The sequence below is a fragment of the Oncorhynchus keta genome, chromosome 13, assembly GCF_023373465.1.
Source record: "Oncorhynchus keta strain PuntledgeMale-10-30-2019 chromosome 13, Oket_V2, whole genome shotgun sequence".
NCBI lineage: Eukaryota > Metazoa > Chordata > Actinopteri > Salmoniformes > Salmonidae > Oncorhynchus > Oncorhynchus keta.
In genome coordinates this window covers 6,551,138-6,563,745 of record NC_068433.1, presented here as the reverse complement: position 1 = coordinate 6,563,745, position 12,608 = coordinate 6,551,138, and the positions used below count along the sequence as shown (strand labels likewise).

The window sequence follows — 12,608 nt, the reverse complement described above, 5'->3', positions numbered from 1 at the left end:
AATTATGAGAGACGATCTCTGAAAACAACATATGCTCATTGCGTATCTCTTTTATGAATGTGTTGATCTTCATCAATGTTCTGCAGACTGTGTAGTATTTGCTACAACTGAACTCCACTTTCATTTCAGGTTGGACAATCTGCTAAACATGGCATATGGAGTCAAGAGGTAATTCATCTATTACTACAGTTGCAGTTTTGCATTAGGAAATTCTTTGGAACACATTGGGTGTTTTCCATCTGAGGTGAGGCCTGGATCATTTTCCATGACCTGTTTTCAGCTGTTCCCTGAACCCCATACAGATGAGAATTTTGAGGTTGTCGGTCAAATATTCTGGCATTTTGTGTAAACCCAGTGTGAGGGCTTTGGGGGGGTTGTGTCTGTGTGTGTGTGTGTGTGTGTGTATGTGTGTGTGTTAGTGGAGTGTGGGTCAGCTGTTTGTTCCTCAACCACCCGACTAGATGTGACAATCCGAAGGCTGCACCCGACCCCTAACCCTCTAATATAGAACATGTTCTGTAGGCTATAGTCGGATGGTGGGATGATTTTGACAGGGGGATGCAGGATTTTGTTGGCCTGATTTTTACATATGTTTCTGCCTATAACTTCCAGTATTTTTTTGGGGGAAAGCTATTTAGTCAACTTGACTATAATTTAGATATACATGCAGCTTCTCTTTTGTCATTATGTTGCCCTGCAAGACTAAATAAACCCTTGCTCACCAGAATGATAGAATGAATGCTTCAATCTAGTTCCCATCTGTAAAGTTCTGTGATCTCTGCTTCTTTCGCGGAACCAAGACGTTTAAGGGACCGGGGAGAAAATGCAAAAAAAAAAAAAAAAAAAATGCCCAAAATGACATCAGTTTGACCGGTTGTAAGGTCATGGAAAGCTTTGAAAACGACCCAACATGTTTCTGATAAGATTCCAGTTTGGCTTGGATACATATTTTATATATATATGCCATTTAGCGGACGCTTTTATCCAAAGCGACTTACAGTCATGTGTGCATACATTCTACGTATGGGTGGTCCCGGGAATTGAACCCACTACCCTGGCGTTACAAGCGCCATGCTCTACCAACTGAGCTACAGAAGGACCATGATGTGTTTTAGTATTTTTAGTTTTAGTATTTTTCAATCGGCTTTTATGATGCCGATTAAAAGTTGCACGTCAACACAGATGTTTATGAACTAAACATTAAAAATGTTGAATAAAAAGTAAACCTTTTTCTCCCACTCCTGTTCCCAAGTCAAAACATTTGGTATAAAATGCCTAATTCCGCAGGAGTTAATATTAAGGCTGTAAGTGTTTATAGACCTACAGTCAGTGTCCAGATATCAGTTTCCATTTTAACCCATCTGAACAGTAGGCTACAGTTCCCTTAAGGTGCCGTAGGCCTATTTGAAGTCCCCCATCTTGATTGTTAAATTCGTATAGCGCCTCACAATCATCACACATAAAAATAGGCACCGCCATCATCCTCTTTTACCCCTTAAAATCCTTCCCCAAACATTACTGTTCTGACCCTCCCTTCTCTTCAACTCTCCATTCCACAGGCTTTCTCTTATTGACTTAAACGTTGGCGTTGTCCTTTTGTTTTACCTCTGTGGATGGACATGAACCTTTTCTTCTTCGTTCCCAAAAGTATTTGGTGTGTAGGTTACTGGGCCCCATGTACAGTTATTCTCTAAAGCCCAGACTCACTCACTAATACCAGATAGACTTTACGAATGAAAACAAAAACTTCAATGTAGCCTATAGATAGAAATTACACAAGAACGTGATGTTTTTCTGAGTTGTTTTTTTTTCGGGATTCGACTCGCCCCACGGATATCACCGTGGGAACTGCGGGTCAACCTGTGTGTGTGTGAAGGAGAGCCGGTCAGGGGTTAACACGCTGCTGGGTTCTGAGGGTGATTCACGCTGGCAGGAGAGATGCCAGTGAAGGGGTCACATGTCAGACAGTGAGTGGCCTACCTGATCCTATAAGCCCGGGCACTCTTTCTGCCTCTCCCACTCCTCCTTTCTCTCTCGCTCTCACTCCGCCTTTATCTCTTGCGCGCACGCTCTACCTCTCTCGCTCTCACTCTGCCTTTCTCTCTTGCACGTGCGCTCTACCTCTCGCGCTCTTACCTTGATCCATTATTGACAATCGTGTCCCGTTTTTAAACACCCGAGACGGCAGTGTCAGCCGCCTCTCAGGAACTTGACTCCAATCTGGCATTTTGTTTCCGCTTCATTTCTTCCTGAAGTCTGATTGAAGTTCAACCCTTCTGAAGGCTCTCCTTTCCTTCACTGGTAGACTTGTGATTTCTTACTGCTCGTGGGCTGGTGTCTTGGTTCCGTGACACACCTGTCATGATGCATGTTCCCAGAGAGGACAACTGAAGCAGCTCATCTCATCTGACAACTGCGGAAATAATTCATGCTCTCCTGTGCACTTTGCTTTTTGTCTCTCTCTCTCTCTCTCTCTCTCTCTCTCGCTCTCTCTCTCAAACTGCAAAACCACGATTACCTACGAGCTGAGATTTCAGGGGACTTCATTATTGTCTTTGTAACCTGAAATCTAATTTCTTATGGTGGGATTTCCTTCCTGGTTTTTCAGGAAATTCTTCCACTGTGCTCTTTAGGAAGTATCCCATTTTTTTCTTCTCCCCCCTTAAGGTGGTAAAGTGGCAATGAGAAAGTAGGGTTATGGTGGTTTAATCGGTTAGTCACCGAAAATACATTTGCTTTTGGGTTAATATGCATAATTTAGTGAAGTTAAATTGACGTGTGTATTTTTGCTAATCTTCATGCATTTTTATCTATCACTCGCACAGCATACAGAGCCTAATTTGAGAGGATTATTACCTGTCAGAGCCTAGTTATAAACTCAGCAAAAAAATATCCTCTCACTGTCAACTGTGTTTATTTTCAGCAAACTTAACGTAAATATTTGTATGAACATAAGATTCAACAACTGAAAGAAACTCAAAGTTCCACAGACATGTGAGTAACAGAAATGGAATAATGTGTCCCTGAACAAAGTGGGGGTCAAAATCAAAAGTAACAGTCCGTATCTGGTGTGGCCACCAGCTGCATTAAGTACTGCAGTGCATCTCCTCATGGACTGCACCAGATTTGCCAGTTCTTGCTGTGAGATGTTACTCCACTCTTCTACCAAGGCACCGGCAAGTTCGCTGATATTTCTGGGGGGAACGGCCCTAGTCCACACCCTCCGATCCAACAGGTCCCAGACGTGCTCAATGGGATTGAGATCCGGGCTCCTCGCTGGCCATGGCAGAACACTGACATTCCTGTCTTGCAGGAAATCACACACAGAACGAGCAGCATGGCTGGTGGCATTGTCATGCTGGTGGGTCATGTCAGGATGAGCCTGCAGGAAGGGTACCACATGAGGGAGGAGGATGTCTTCCCTGTAACGCACAGCGTTGATTACCTGCAATGACGACAAGCTCAGTCCGATGAGGCTGTGACACACCATGACGGACCCTCCACCTCCAAATCGATCCTGCTTCAGAGTACAGGCAACGGTGTAACGCTCATTCCTTTGACGATGAACGCAAATCTGACCATCACCCCTGGTGAAACAAAACCACGACTCGTCAGAGAAGAGCAACCGTTGCCAATCCTGTCTGGTCCAGCTACGGTGGTTTTGTGCCCATAGACGACGTTGCCAGTGAAGTCTGGTGAGGACCTGCCTTACAACCGGCCTATAAGCCCTCAGTCCAGCCTTTCTCAGCCTATTGCGGACAGGCTGAGCACTGATGGAGGGATTGTGTGTTCCTGGTGTAACTTGTACCGATCCTGTGCAGGTGTTACACGTGGCCTGCCACTGCGAGGACAATCAGCTGTCTGTCCTGTCTCCCTGTAGTGCTATCTTGGGTGTCTCACAGTACGGACATGGCAATTTATTGCCCTGGCCACATCTGCAGTCCTCATGCCTCCTTGCAGCATGCCTAAGGCATGTTCACGCAGATGAGCAGGGAATCTTTCTGGTTGGTGTTTTTCAGAGTCAGTAGGAAGGCCTCTAGTGTCCTAAGTGTTCATAACTGTGACCTTAATTGCCTACCCTCTGTAAACTGTTAGTGTCTTAACGACCGTTCCACAGGTGCATGTTCATTAATTGTTTATGGTTCATTGAACAAGCATGGGAAACGGTGTTTAAACACTTTACAATGAAGATCTGTGAAGTTATTTGGATTTTTACGAATTATCTTTGAAAGACAAGGTCCTGAAAAAGGGATGTTTCTTTTCTTTGAGTTTAGGAGAGAAAGTCTGCCAACTGTCAGAGACTAGTTATAGTAGAGGAATAGTCTACCAACTGTCAGACTAGTTATAGTAGAGGAATAGTCTACCAACTGTCAGACTAGTTATAGTAGAGGAATAGTCTACCAACTGTCAGACTAGTTATAGTAGAGGAATAGTCTACCAACTGTCAGACTAGTTATAGTAGAGGAATAGTCTACCAACTGTCAGAGACTAGTTATAGTAGAGGAATAGTCTACCAACTGTCAGAGACTAGTTATAGTAGAGGAATAGTCTACCAACTGTCAGAGACTAGTTATAGTAGAGGAATAGTCTACCAACTGTCAGAGACTAGTTATAGTAGAGGAATAGTCTACCAACTGTCAGAGACTAGTTATAGTAGAGGAATAGTCTACCAACTGTCAGACTAGTTATAGTAGAGGAATAGTCTACCAACTGTCAGACAGACTAGTTATAGTAGGGGAATAGTCTACCAACTGTCAGACTAGTTATAGTAGAGGAATAGTCTACCAACTGTCAGACAGAGACTAGTTAGAGGAGAGGAATAGTCTACCAACTGTCAGACAGACTAGTTATAGTAGGGGAATAGTCTACCAACTGTCAGACTAGTTATAGTAGAGGAATAGTCTACCAACTGTCAGACAGAGACTAGTTAGAGGAGAGGAATAGTCTACCAACTGTCAGACTAGTTATAGTAGAGGAATAGTCTACCAACTGTCAGACTAGTTATAGTAGAGGAATAGTCTACCAACTGTCAGACAGAGACTAGTTAGAGGAGAGGAATAGTCTACCAACTGTCAGACTAGTTATAGTAGAGGAATAGTCTACCAACTGTCAGACTAGTTATAGTAGAGGAATAGTCTACCAACTGTCAGACAGACTAGTTATAGTAGGGGAATAGTCTACCAACTGTCAGACAGACTAGTTATAGTAGGGGAATAGTCTACCAACTGTCAGACTAGTTATAGTAGAGGAATAGTCTACCAACTGTCAGACAGACTAGTTATAGGAGAGGAATAGTCTACCAACTGTCAGACTAGTTATAGTAGAGGAATAGTCTACCAACTGTCAGACAGAGACTAGTTAGAGGAGAGGAATAGTCTACCAACTGTCAGACTAGTTATAGTAGAGGAATAGTCTACCAACTTTCAGACTAGTTATAGTAGAGGAATAGTCTACCAACTGTCAGACTAGTTATAGTAGAGGAATAGTCTACCAACTGTCAGACTAGTTATAGTAGAGGAATAGTCTACCAACTGTCAGACTAGTTATAGTAGAGGAATAGTCTACCAACTGTCAGACAGACTAGTTATAGTAGAGGAATAGTCTACCAACTGTCAGACAGACTAGTTTTAGTAGAGGAATAGTCTACCAACTGTCAGACTAGTTATAGTAGAGGAATAGTCTACCAACTGTCAGACTAGTTATAGTAGAGGAATAGTCTACCAACTTTCAGACTAGTTATAGTAGAGGAATAGTCTACCAACTGTCAGAGACTAGTTATAGTAGAGGAATAGTCTACCAACTGTCAGACTAGTTAGAGGAGAGGAATAGTCTACCAACTGTCAGAGACTAGTTATAGTAGAGGAATAGTCTACCAACTGTCAGACAGACTAGTTATAGTAGAGGAATAGTCTACCAACTGTCAGACAGACTAGTTATAGTAGAGGAATATCCTACCAACTGTCAGACAGACTAGTTATAGTAGAGGAATAGTCTACCAACTGTCAGACAGACTAGTTATAGTAGAGGAATAGTCTACCAACTGTCAGACTAGTTATAGTAGAGGAATAGTCTACCAACTGTCAGACAGAGACTAGTTTTAGTAGAGGAATAGTCTACCAACTGTCAGACTAGTTATAGTAGAGGAATAGTCTACCAACTGTCAGACAGACTAGTTATAGTAGAGGAATAGTCTACCAACTGTCAGACAGACTAGTTATAGTAGAGGAATAGTCTACCAACTGTCAGACAGACTAGTTATAGTAGAGGAATAGTCTACCAACTGTCAGACAGACTAGTTATAGTAGAGGAATAGTCTACCAACTGTCAGACAGACTAGTTATAGTAGAGGAATAGTCTACCAACTGTCAGACTAGTTATAGTAGAGGAATAGTCTACCAACTGTCAGACTAGTTATAGTAGAGGAATAGTCTACCAACTGTCAGACTAGTTATAGTAGAGGAATAGTCTACCAACTGTCAGACTAGTTATAGTAGAGGAATAGTCTACCAACTGTCAGACTAGTTATAGTAGAGGAATAGTCTACCAACTGTCAGACTAGTTATAGTAGAGGAATAGTCTACCAACTGTCAGACTAGTTATAGTAGAGGAATAGTCTACCAACTGTCAGACAGACTAGTTATAGTAGAGGAATAGTCTACCAACTGTCAGACAGACTAGTTATTTACATTTACATTACATTTAAGTCATTTAGCAGACGCTCTTATCCAGAGCGACTTACAAATTGGAGGAATATTCTACCAACTGTCAGACAGACTAGTTATAGTAGAGGAATAGTCTACCAACTGTCAGACAGACTAGTTATAGTAGAGGAATAGTCTACCAACTGTCAGACTAGTTATAGTAGAGGAATAGTCTACCAACTGTCAGACAGAGACTAGTTTTAGTAGAGGAATAGTCTACCAACTGTCAGACTAGTTATAGTAGAGGAATAGTCTACCAACTGTCAGACAGACTAGTTTTAGTAGAGGAATAGTCTACCAACTGTCAGACTAGTTTTAGTAGAGGAATAGTCTACCAACTGTCAGACTAGTTATAGTAGAGGAATAGTCTACCAACTGTCAGACAGAGACTAGTTATAGTAGAGGAATAGTCTACCAACTGTCAGACTAGTTATAGTAGAGGAATAGTCTACCAACTGTCAGACTAGTTATAGTAGAGGAATAGTCTACCAACTGTCAGACTAGTTATAGTAGAGGAATAGTCTACCAACTGTCAGACTAGTTATAGTAGAGGAATAGTCTACCAACTGTCAGAGACTAGTTATAGTAGAGGAATAGTCTACCAACTGTCAGACAGAGACTAGTTAGAGGAGAGGAATAGTCTACCAACTGTCAGACAGAGACTAGTTAGAGGAGAGGAATAGTCTACCAACTGTCAGACAGAGACTAGTTAGAGGAGAGGAATAGTCTAGCAACTGTCAGACAGACTAGTTATAGTAGAGGAATAGTCTACCAACTGTCAGACAGACTAGTTATAGTAGAGGAATAGTCTACCAACTGTCAGACAGACTAGTTAGAGGAGAGGAATAGTCTACCAACTGTCAGACTAGTTAGAGGAGAGGAATAGTCTACCAACTGTCAGACTAGTTATAGTAGAGGAATAGTCTACCAACTGTCAGACAGACTAGTTTTAGTAGAGGAATAGTCTACCAACTGTCAGACTAGTTATAGTAGAGGAATAGTCTACCAACTGTCAGACTAGTTATAGTAGAGGAATAGTCTACCAACTGTCAGAGACTATTTATAGTAGAGGAATAGTCTACCAACTGTCAGACAGAGACTAGTTAGAGGAGAGGAATAGTCTACCAACTGTCAGACAGAGACTAGTTAGAGGAGAGGAATAGTCTACCAACTGTCAGAGTAGTTAGAGGAGAGGAATAGTCTACCAACTGTCAGACTAGTTATAGTAGAGGAATAGTCTACCAACTGTCAGACTAGTTATAGTAGAGGAATAGTCTACCAACTGTCAGACTAGTTATAGTAGAGGAATAGTCTACCAACTGTCAGACAGATTAGTTATAGTAGAGGAATAGTCTACCAACTGTCAGACAGACTAGTTATAGTAGAGGAATAGTCTACCAACTGTCAGACAGACTAGTTATAGTAGAGGAATAGTCTACCAACTGTCAGACTAGTTATAGTAGAGGAATAGTCTACCAACTGTCAGACTAGTTATAGTAGAGGAATAGTCTACCAACTGTCAGACTAGTTATAGTAGAGGAATAGTCTACCAACTGTCAGACTAGTTATAGTAGAGGAATAGTCTACCAACTGTCAGATAGACTAGTTATAGTAGAGGAATAGTCTACCAACTGTCAGACAGAGACTAGTTAGAGGAGAGGAATAGTCTACCAACTGTCAGACTAGTTATAGTAGAGGAATAGTCTACCAACTGTCAGACTAGTTATAGTAGAGGAATAGTCTACCAACTGTCAGACAGAGACTAGTTAGAGGAGAGGAATAGTCTACCAACTGTCAGACTAGTTATAGTAGAGGAATAGTCTACCAACTGTCAGACCGCACCAGCGTAGATCTTCAAAAGGTCTGTAGGCTACTGTAGTGAAGTCTGCTTTTGTATGCCCATTCATTGGTCAGCCCATTCATTGGTCAGCCCAGTCATTGGTCAGCCCAGTCATTGGTCAGCCCAGTCATTGCACAACAAATAACTATTTCTAGATGCAATCGAATGTTAACTTTGATGGTCATGATTTTTTTTTATTTTTTAAAGGAGTTATTTATTATTTTTCAGTCTCAACTTGTAATTTTACCTCGCCTCCCATTCGACTGAATAGGGTTGCAACCATAGCCTGCCTACCGTTGACTCTCAGCGCATCACCCACTGCTTGACCGCTTTGCACTGGGAGCTTGAGGCAGTGTAATTGTTTTGAAACCTCAATGTTTTAATTTGCTTGAAATAAGTAGCCTTGTGAAAGTCCTTCCACAGAAACGTGGAGGCAATTATTATTATTTTATTATGCCGTTTCAACCTGCATTTCTCTCCTGTTCTATTGGTTTTCAGATCAACGTTCTTTCATTGTCCAGAAGCCAAAGTCACAATCCTGGTCGTCTTAGCAACCCATCGTAGTTGTTTGGTATTAGATTCCTCTAATATTTCTAACTGAGATTTTCATGTCACATGGAATTACTCGTGTTGTGTTGTTTTTAGAACGTGGTCTTCCTCTCCGTTGCGTTTTGACATGCTTAATACTAGGCTATATAGCTTAATACTAGGCTATATAGCTTAATACTAGGCTATATAGCTTAATACTAGGCTATATAGCTTAATACTAGGCTATATAGCTTAATACTAGGCTATATAGGTTAATACTAGGCTATATAGGTTAATACTAGGCTATATAGCTTAATACTAGGCTATATAGCTTAATACTAGGCTATATAGCTTAATACTAGGCTATATAGCTCAATACTAGGCTATATAGCTCAATACTAGGCTATATAGCTCAATACTAGGCTATATAGCTCAATACTAGGCTATATAGCTTAATACTAGGCTATATAGCTTAATACTAGGCTATATAGCTTAATACTAGGCTATATAGCTTAATACTAGGCTATATAGCCTTTTAACTAAGACCGATAGGCTTGCTAATGTTGCTGGTTTCTATTAAGCTGTTTGTCCAGTCCATGTATACACGCATAGTATCAGAGAGGGCGAAGCGAGAGGTTTTCATGCTCACCCAAAATCTGTCCAGAAATAAGCTCATTTGCGTTTCTATAGGCTTATTTGGGGCCTAAGCTTGTCACCTGCCTTCCTCCTTGGGTCGGGAAACATTAAGCATCATGTCATTTATATACAGGTCTCTGATTTTAGTATTTTCTGTTGGTCACTTCATTTTACTGTTGACTGGTTTTTAACGAGGGTCAGTTTTGTCGGCAGCGAAATTGACAAATGGTCATCCCTAAATGAGGTATGTTTTGGCTCAACCTTAAATGTGGTTTGGTTAAAAGTGATTGTGTCAAGTGAACATATTAGTTTTTTGTGCAGTTATATAAACCTAAAAGCTATTTAATGAGTTCAATGAAAAGTCACTGAAATGCTGTACTGTATTTCATGACAAATATTACTGTCACCACCTTCAATGATGCTTGTCTGCTGTCTGGGTTTTGTACTGACTCGTGCTTGTCTTTGTTTGTTTTGTTTTTTTTACAGCCGGTTCTCCCCTATGGCCATCGATGGGGTGACCAGCCTGGCTGGCATCAACATCCCAGGGCACGCGGGCACCGGCTGGTGCATCTTCGTCTATAACCTGGCTCCGGATGCAGACGAAAGCATCCTGTGGCAGATGTTTGGTCCGTTTGGCGCCGTCACAAACGTCAAGGTCATCCGGGACTTCAACACAAACAAGTGCAAAGGGTTCGGATTTGTCACCATGACTAACTACGACGAGGCAGCCATGGCCATCGCTAGCTTAAACGGATACCGTCTCGGGGACAGAGTTCTGCAAGTCTCGTTCAAAACCAACAAAACGCACAAAGCCTAATCTCCGTCTCGGATTGTTTATAGAAAACTCTACAGAAAATGGAAAAACCTAAAATGGAAACCTACCGACCGTAAAAACTTTCTACGTTAGTAAAAACATCTTTGTAAATCAGTGTTACGAAGGGAAACTATATTTAGCGTCCGAAAGTGTGTTTCTTTCTTTTCCTTCATTGCTAGGCTTTAAAACTTCATAAAATACTTTGTGGTAAAACCAGAAAAAAATACTGCAGGTTTTCACGCCTGTCTTTAAAGCTGGACCTTTTAAAATGTTACTAAAGGGTTGTTTATTTGTTTTTTGTTTTGTTGCACATCTGCTGTAAAAAAAAAAAAACTGGAAGTTTTGTAAAGGCATGTGTAGTGATATTTTTTTTTTTGTTTGTTTTTTCTGTGTCTTGATTTGCCTTGGTGCTTTTTGCGTCTTAAGTGGTTTAACGAAGTATTTATTTTTGATTTATTCCGTTTAAAAAAAATATATATATTAAAAAAATGTTAGTATTATGTTTATTGTAATATGAGTTAGTTAGTTATTGGTTGGCTGCATAATATTGCTTATTGTAAAAAGTTAATGGAGAAAAACACACAAAAAAATGTCTTAAAGCAGTACCTTGCCAAAGAGCTAAGAACCTCTTTGATGTGGGTTTAAAAAGCATCTATTTTTATAAAAAGACAAATTTGGAGAAACTTTTTACTGGACCTGGGGGAAAAAAAAAATATTTTGACTTGGATACTTTGAGAAATATCTTCATATGACACCTTACCAGGAAGTTTGCAGTGGTTGACATTTCTGGAGAGATTTCTGATGTAAAAAGATACCCTTTTTGAGATCTTTGTATCATCATTCGATTCTAGAATCAATGGCAGTGATGGTTTCATTTGTATAATCATCTGTGTGGTTGTCCTATCATCCCGGCTATTATGACGAGCAACTCCCATTTCACTTTTTTTGATTTGGAAATTCAGACAGAAAACAAAATACGAAGGTTTATTTGCAAAAGTGCATGCAAAATTATACTGGAAATATCTTCAAACGTAAAGGGGGGGGAGGGATAAAAAAAAATCAGTTCTTCCTAAAGAATTCCCTTCAGACAGAGCTCATGGTGGTTTGTGGTGTACTTACTATATAATTTACTCCATCTTGTCTTTATATTAAACAAAGGTTTGTACCTTACTTTGTATGAAAGGAGGAAGAGGACATGCTGACGAAGGCAGCTGATTAATAAGTAAACTAGTTTGAATGAACGATGGGGAAGATTACTCCTGGACTTTAGTGTAAAGAAGTCCTTTTTTATGTTGACTATTTAGCTAGCATATTTGTTCCTTTTTTTTTGGACTTTATGGCAAAGTGCTTTTTTTATTTGATTAACTACAGTGTGATTTATTGATTTATTCAGGGGAGATATTGCCTTACTTTGATTTCAGTTTGACTTTGAAAGTTCACATTCAGTTAAAATACTTGATTTGTTGTCCTATGGACTAGCATTACAGTGTCAGATTTGTTGGTGATTTGGTCTTTAGATGGTCTTGCTTCTGCTATTAAGAAAACTATAGACATTTAAGTTGGTTTGTTTTATATATATATATATATATATAAACATTATAGATATATATATTTATGTGGTAAAGAATGGATATAAACCAGTTTTTTAGCCTTCTGATTTACTTTCTTTCATTCATATATACGTAATGCATAATAACCTGTCTTTAAAAATCGTAAAAGGTGTGTGTGTGTATATATTGCTCTATTCACTTGAAGCGGTTCCGTGACCAAATCAGAAAGGGTTGCAACAGATTGCCGAACATCTTGCTTCTCTCGAAACCGAGGCTGATCAAGCCCTTAGATGCACTGAGTACTGCACCTGCATCCTGCTTTGTCTTGAGCTCATTACTAGTCATGCGTCTCCTTATCGAGCAGTGTGCTGTGCATTATTTATATATATATATATATATATATATATACACATTTATATATTTACCAACTGCTTTTCTTAGACTTCTTTTTGGTTATTTTTTTATTTATATTTGGTTACTTGTACAAGTTCAGTTTTGATTATAGATTAGCTGTGACATTGCTGCTGTGGGGGAGGGGG

General features: G+C 40.1%; 1 protein-coding gene across 7 annotated transcripts in view; it reads left to right on the top strand.

Annotated features, from left to right (window-relative positions):
- Positions 1–11,561, top strand: part of elavl2 (ELAV like neuron-specific RNA binding protein 2) — an 87,109-nt gene extending 75,548 nt beyond the window's left edge. For all 7 annotated transcript variants that reach the window (XM_052459263.1, XM_052459264.1, XM_052459262.1 and 4 more), the window contains 2 exons: positions 130–168; positions 10,192–11,561. In XM_052459263.1, coding sequence (XP_052315223.1) covers positions 130–168; positions 10,192–10,522 — 370 coding nt within the window. In that variant the 3' untranslated portion in view covers positions 10,523–11,561. The remainder of the gene's footprint in view (positions 1–129; positions 169–10,191) is intronic.
- The last annotated feature ends 1,047 nt before the right edge of the window (positions 11,562–12,608 follow it).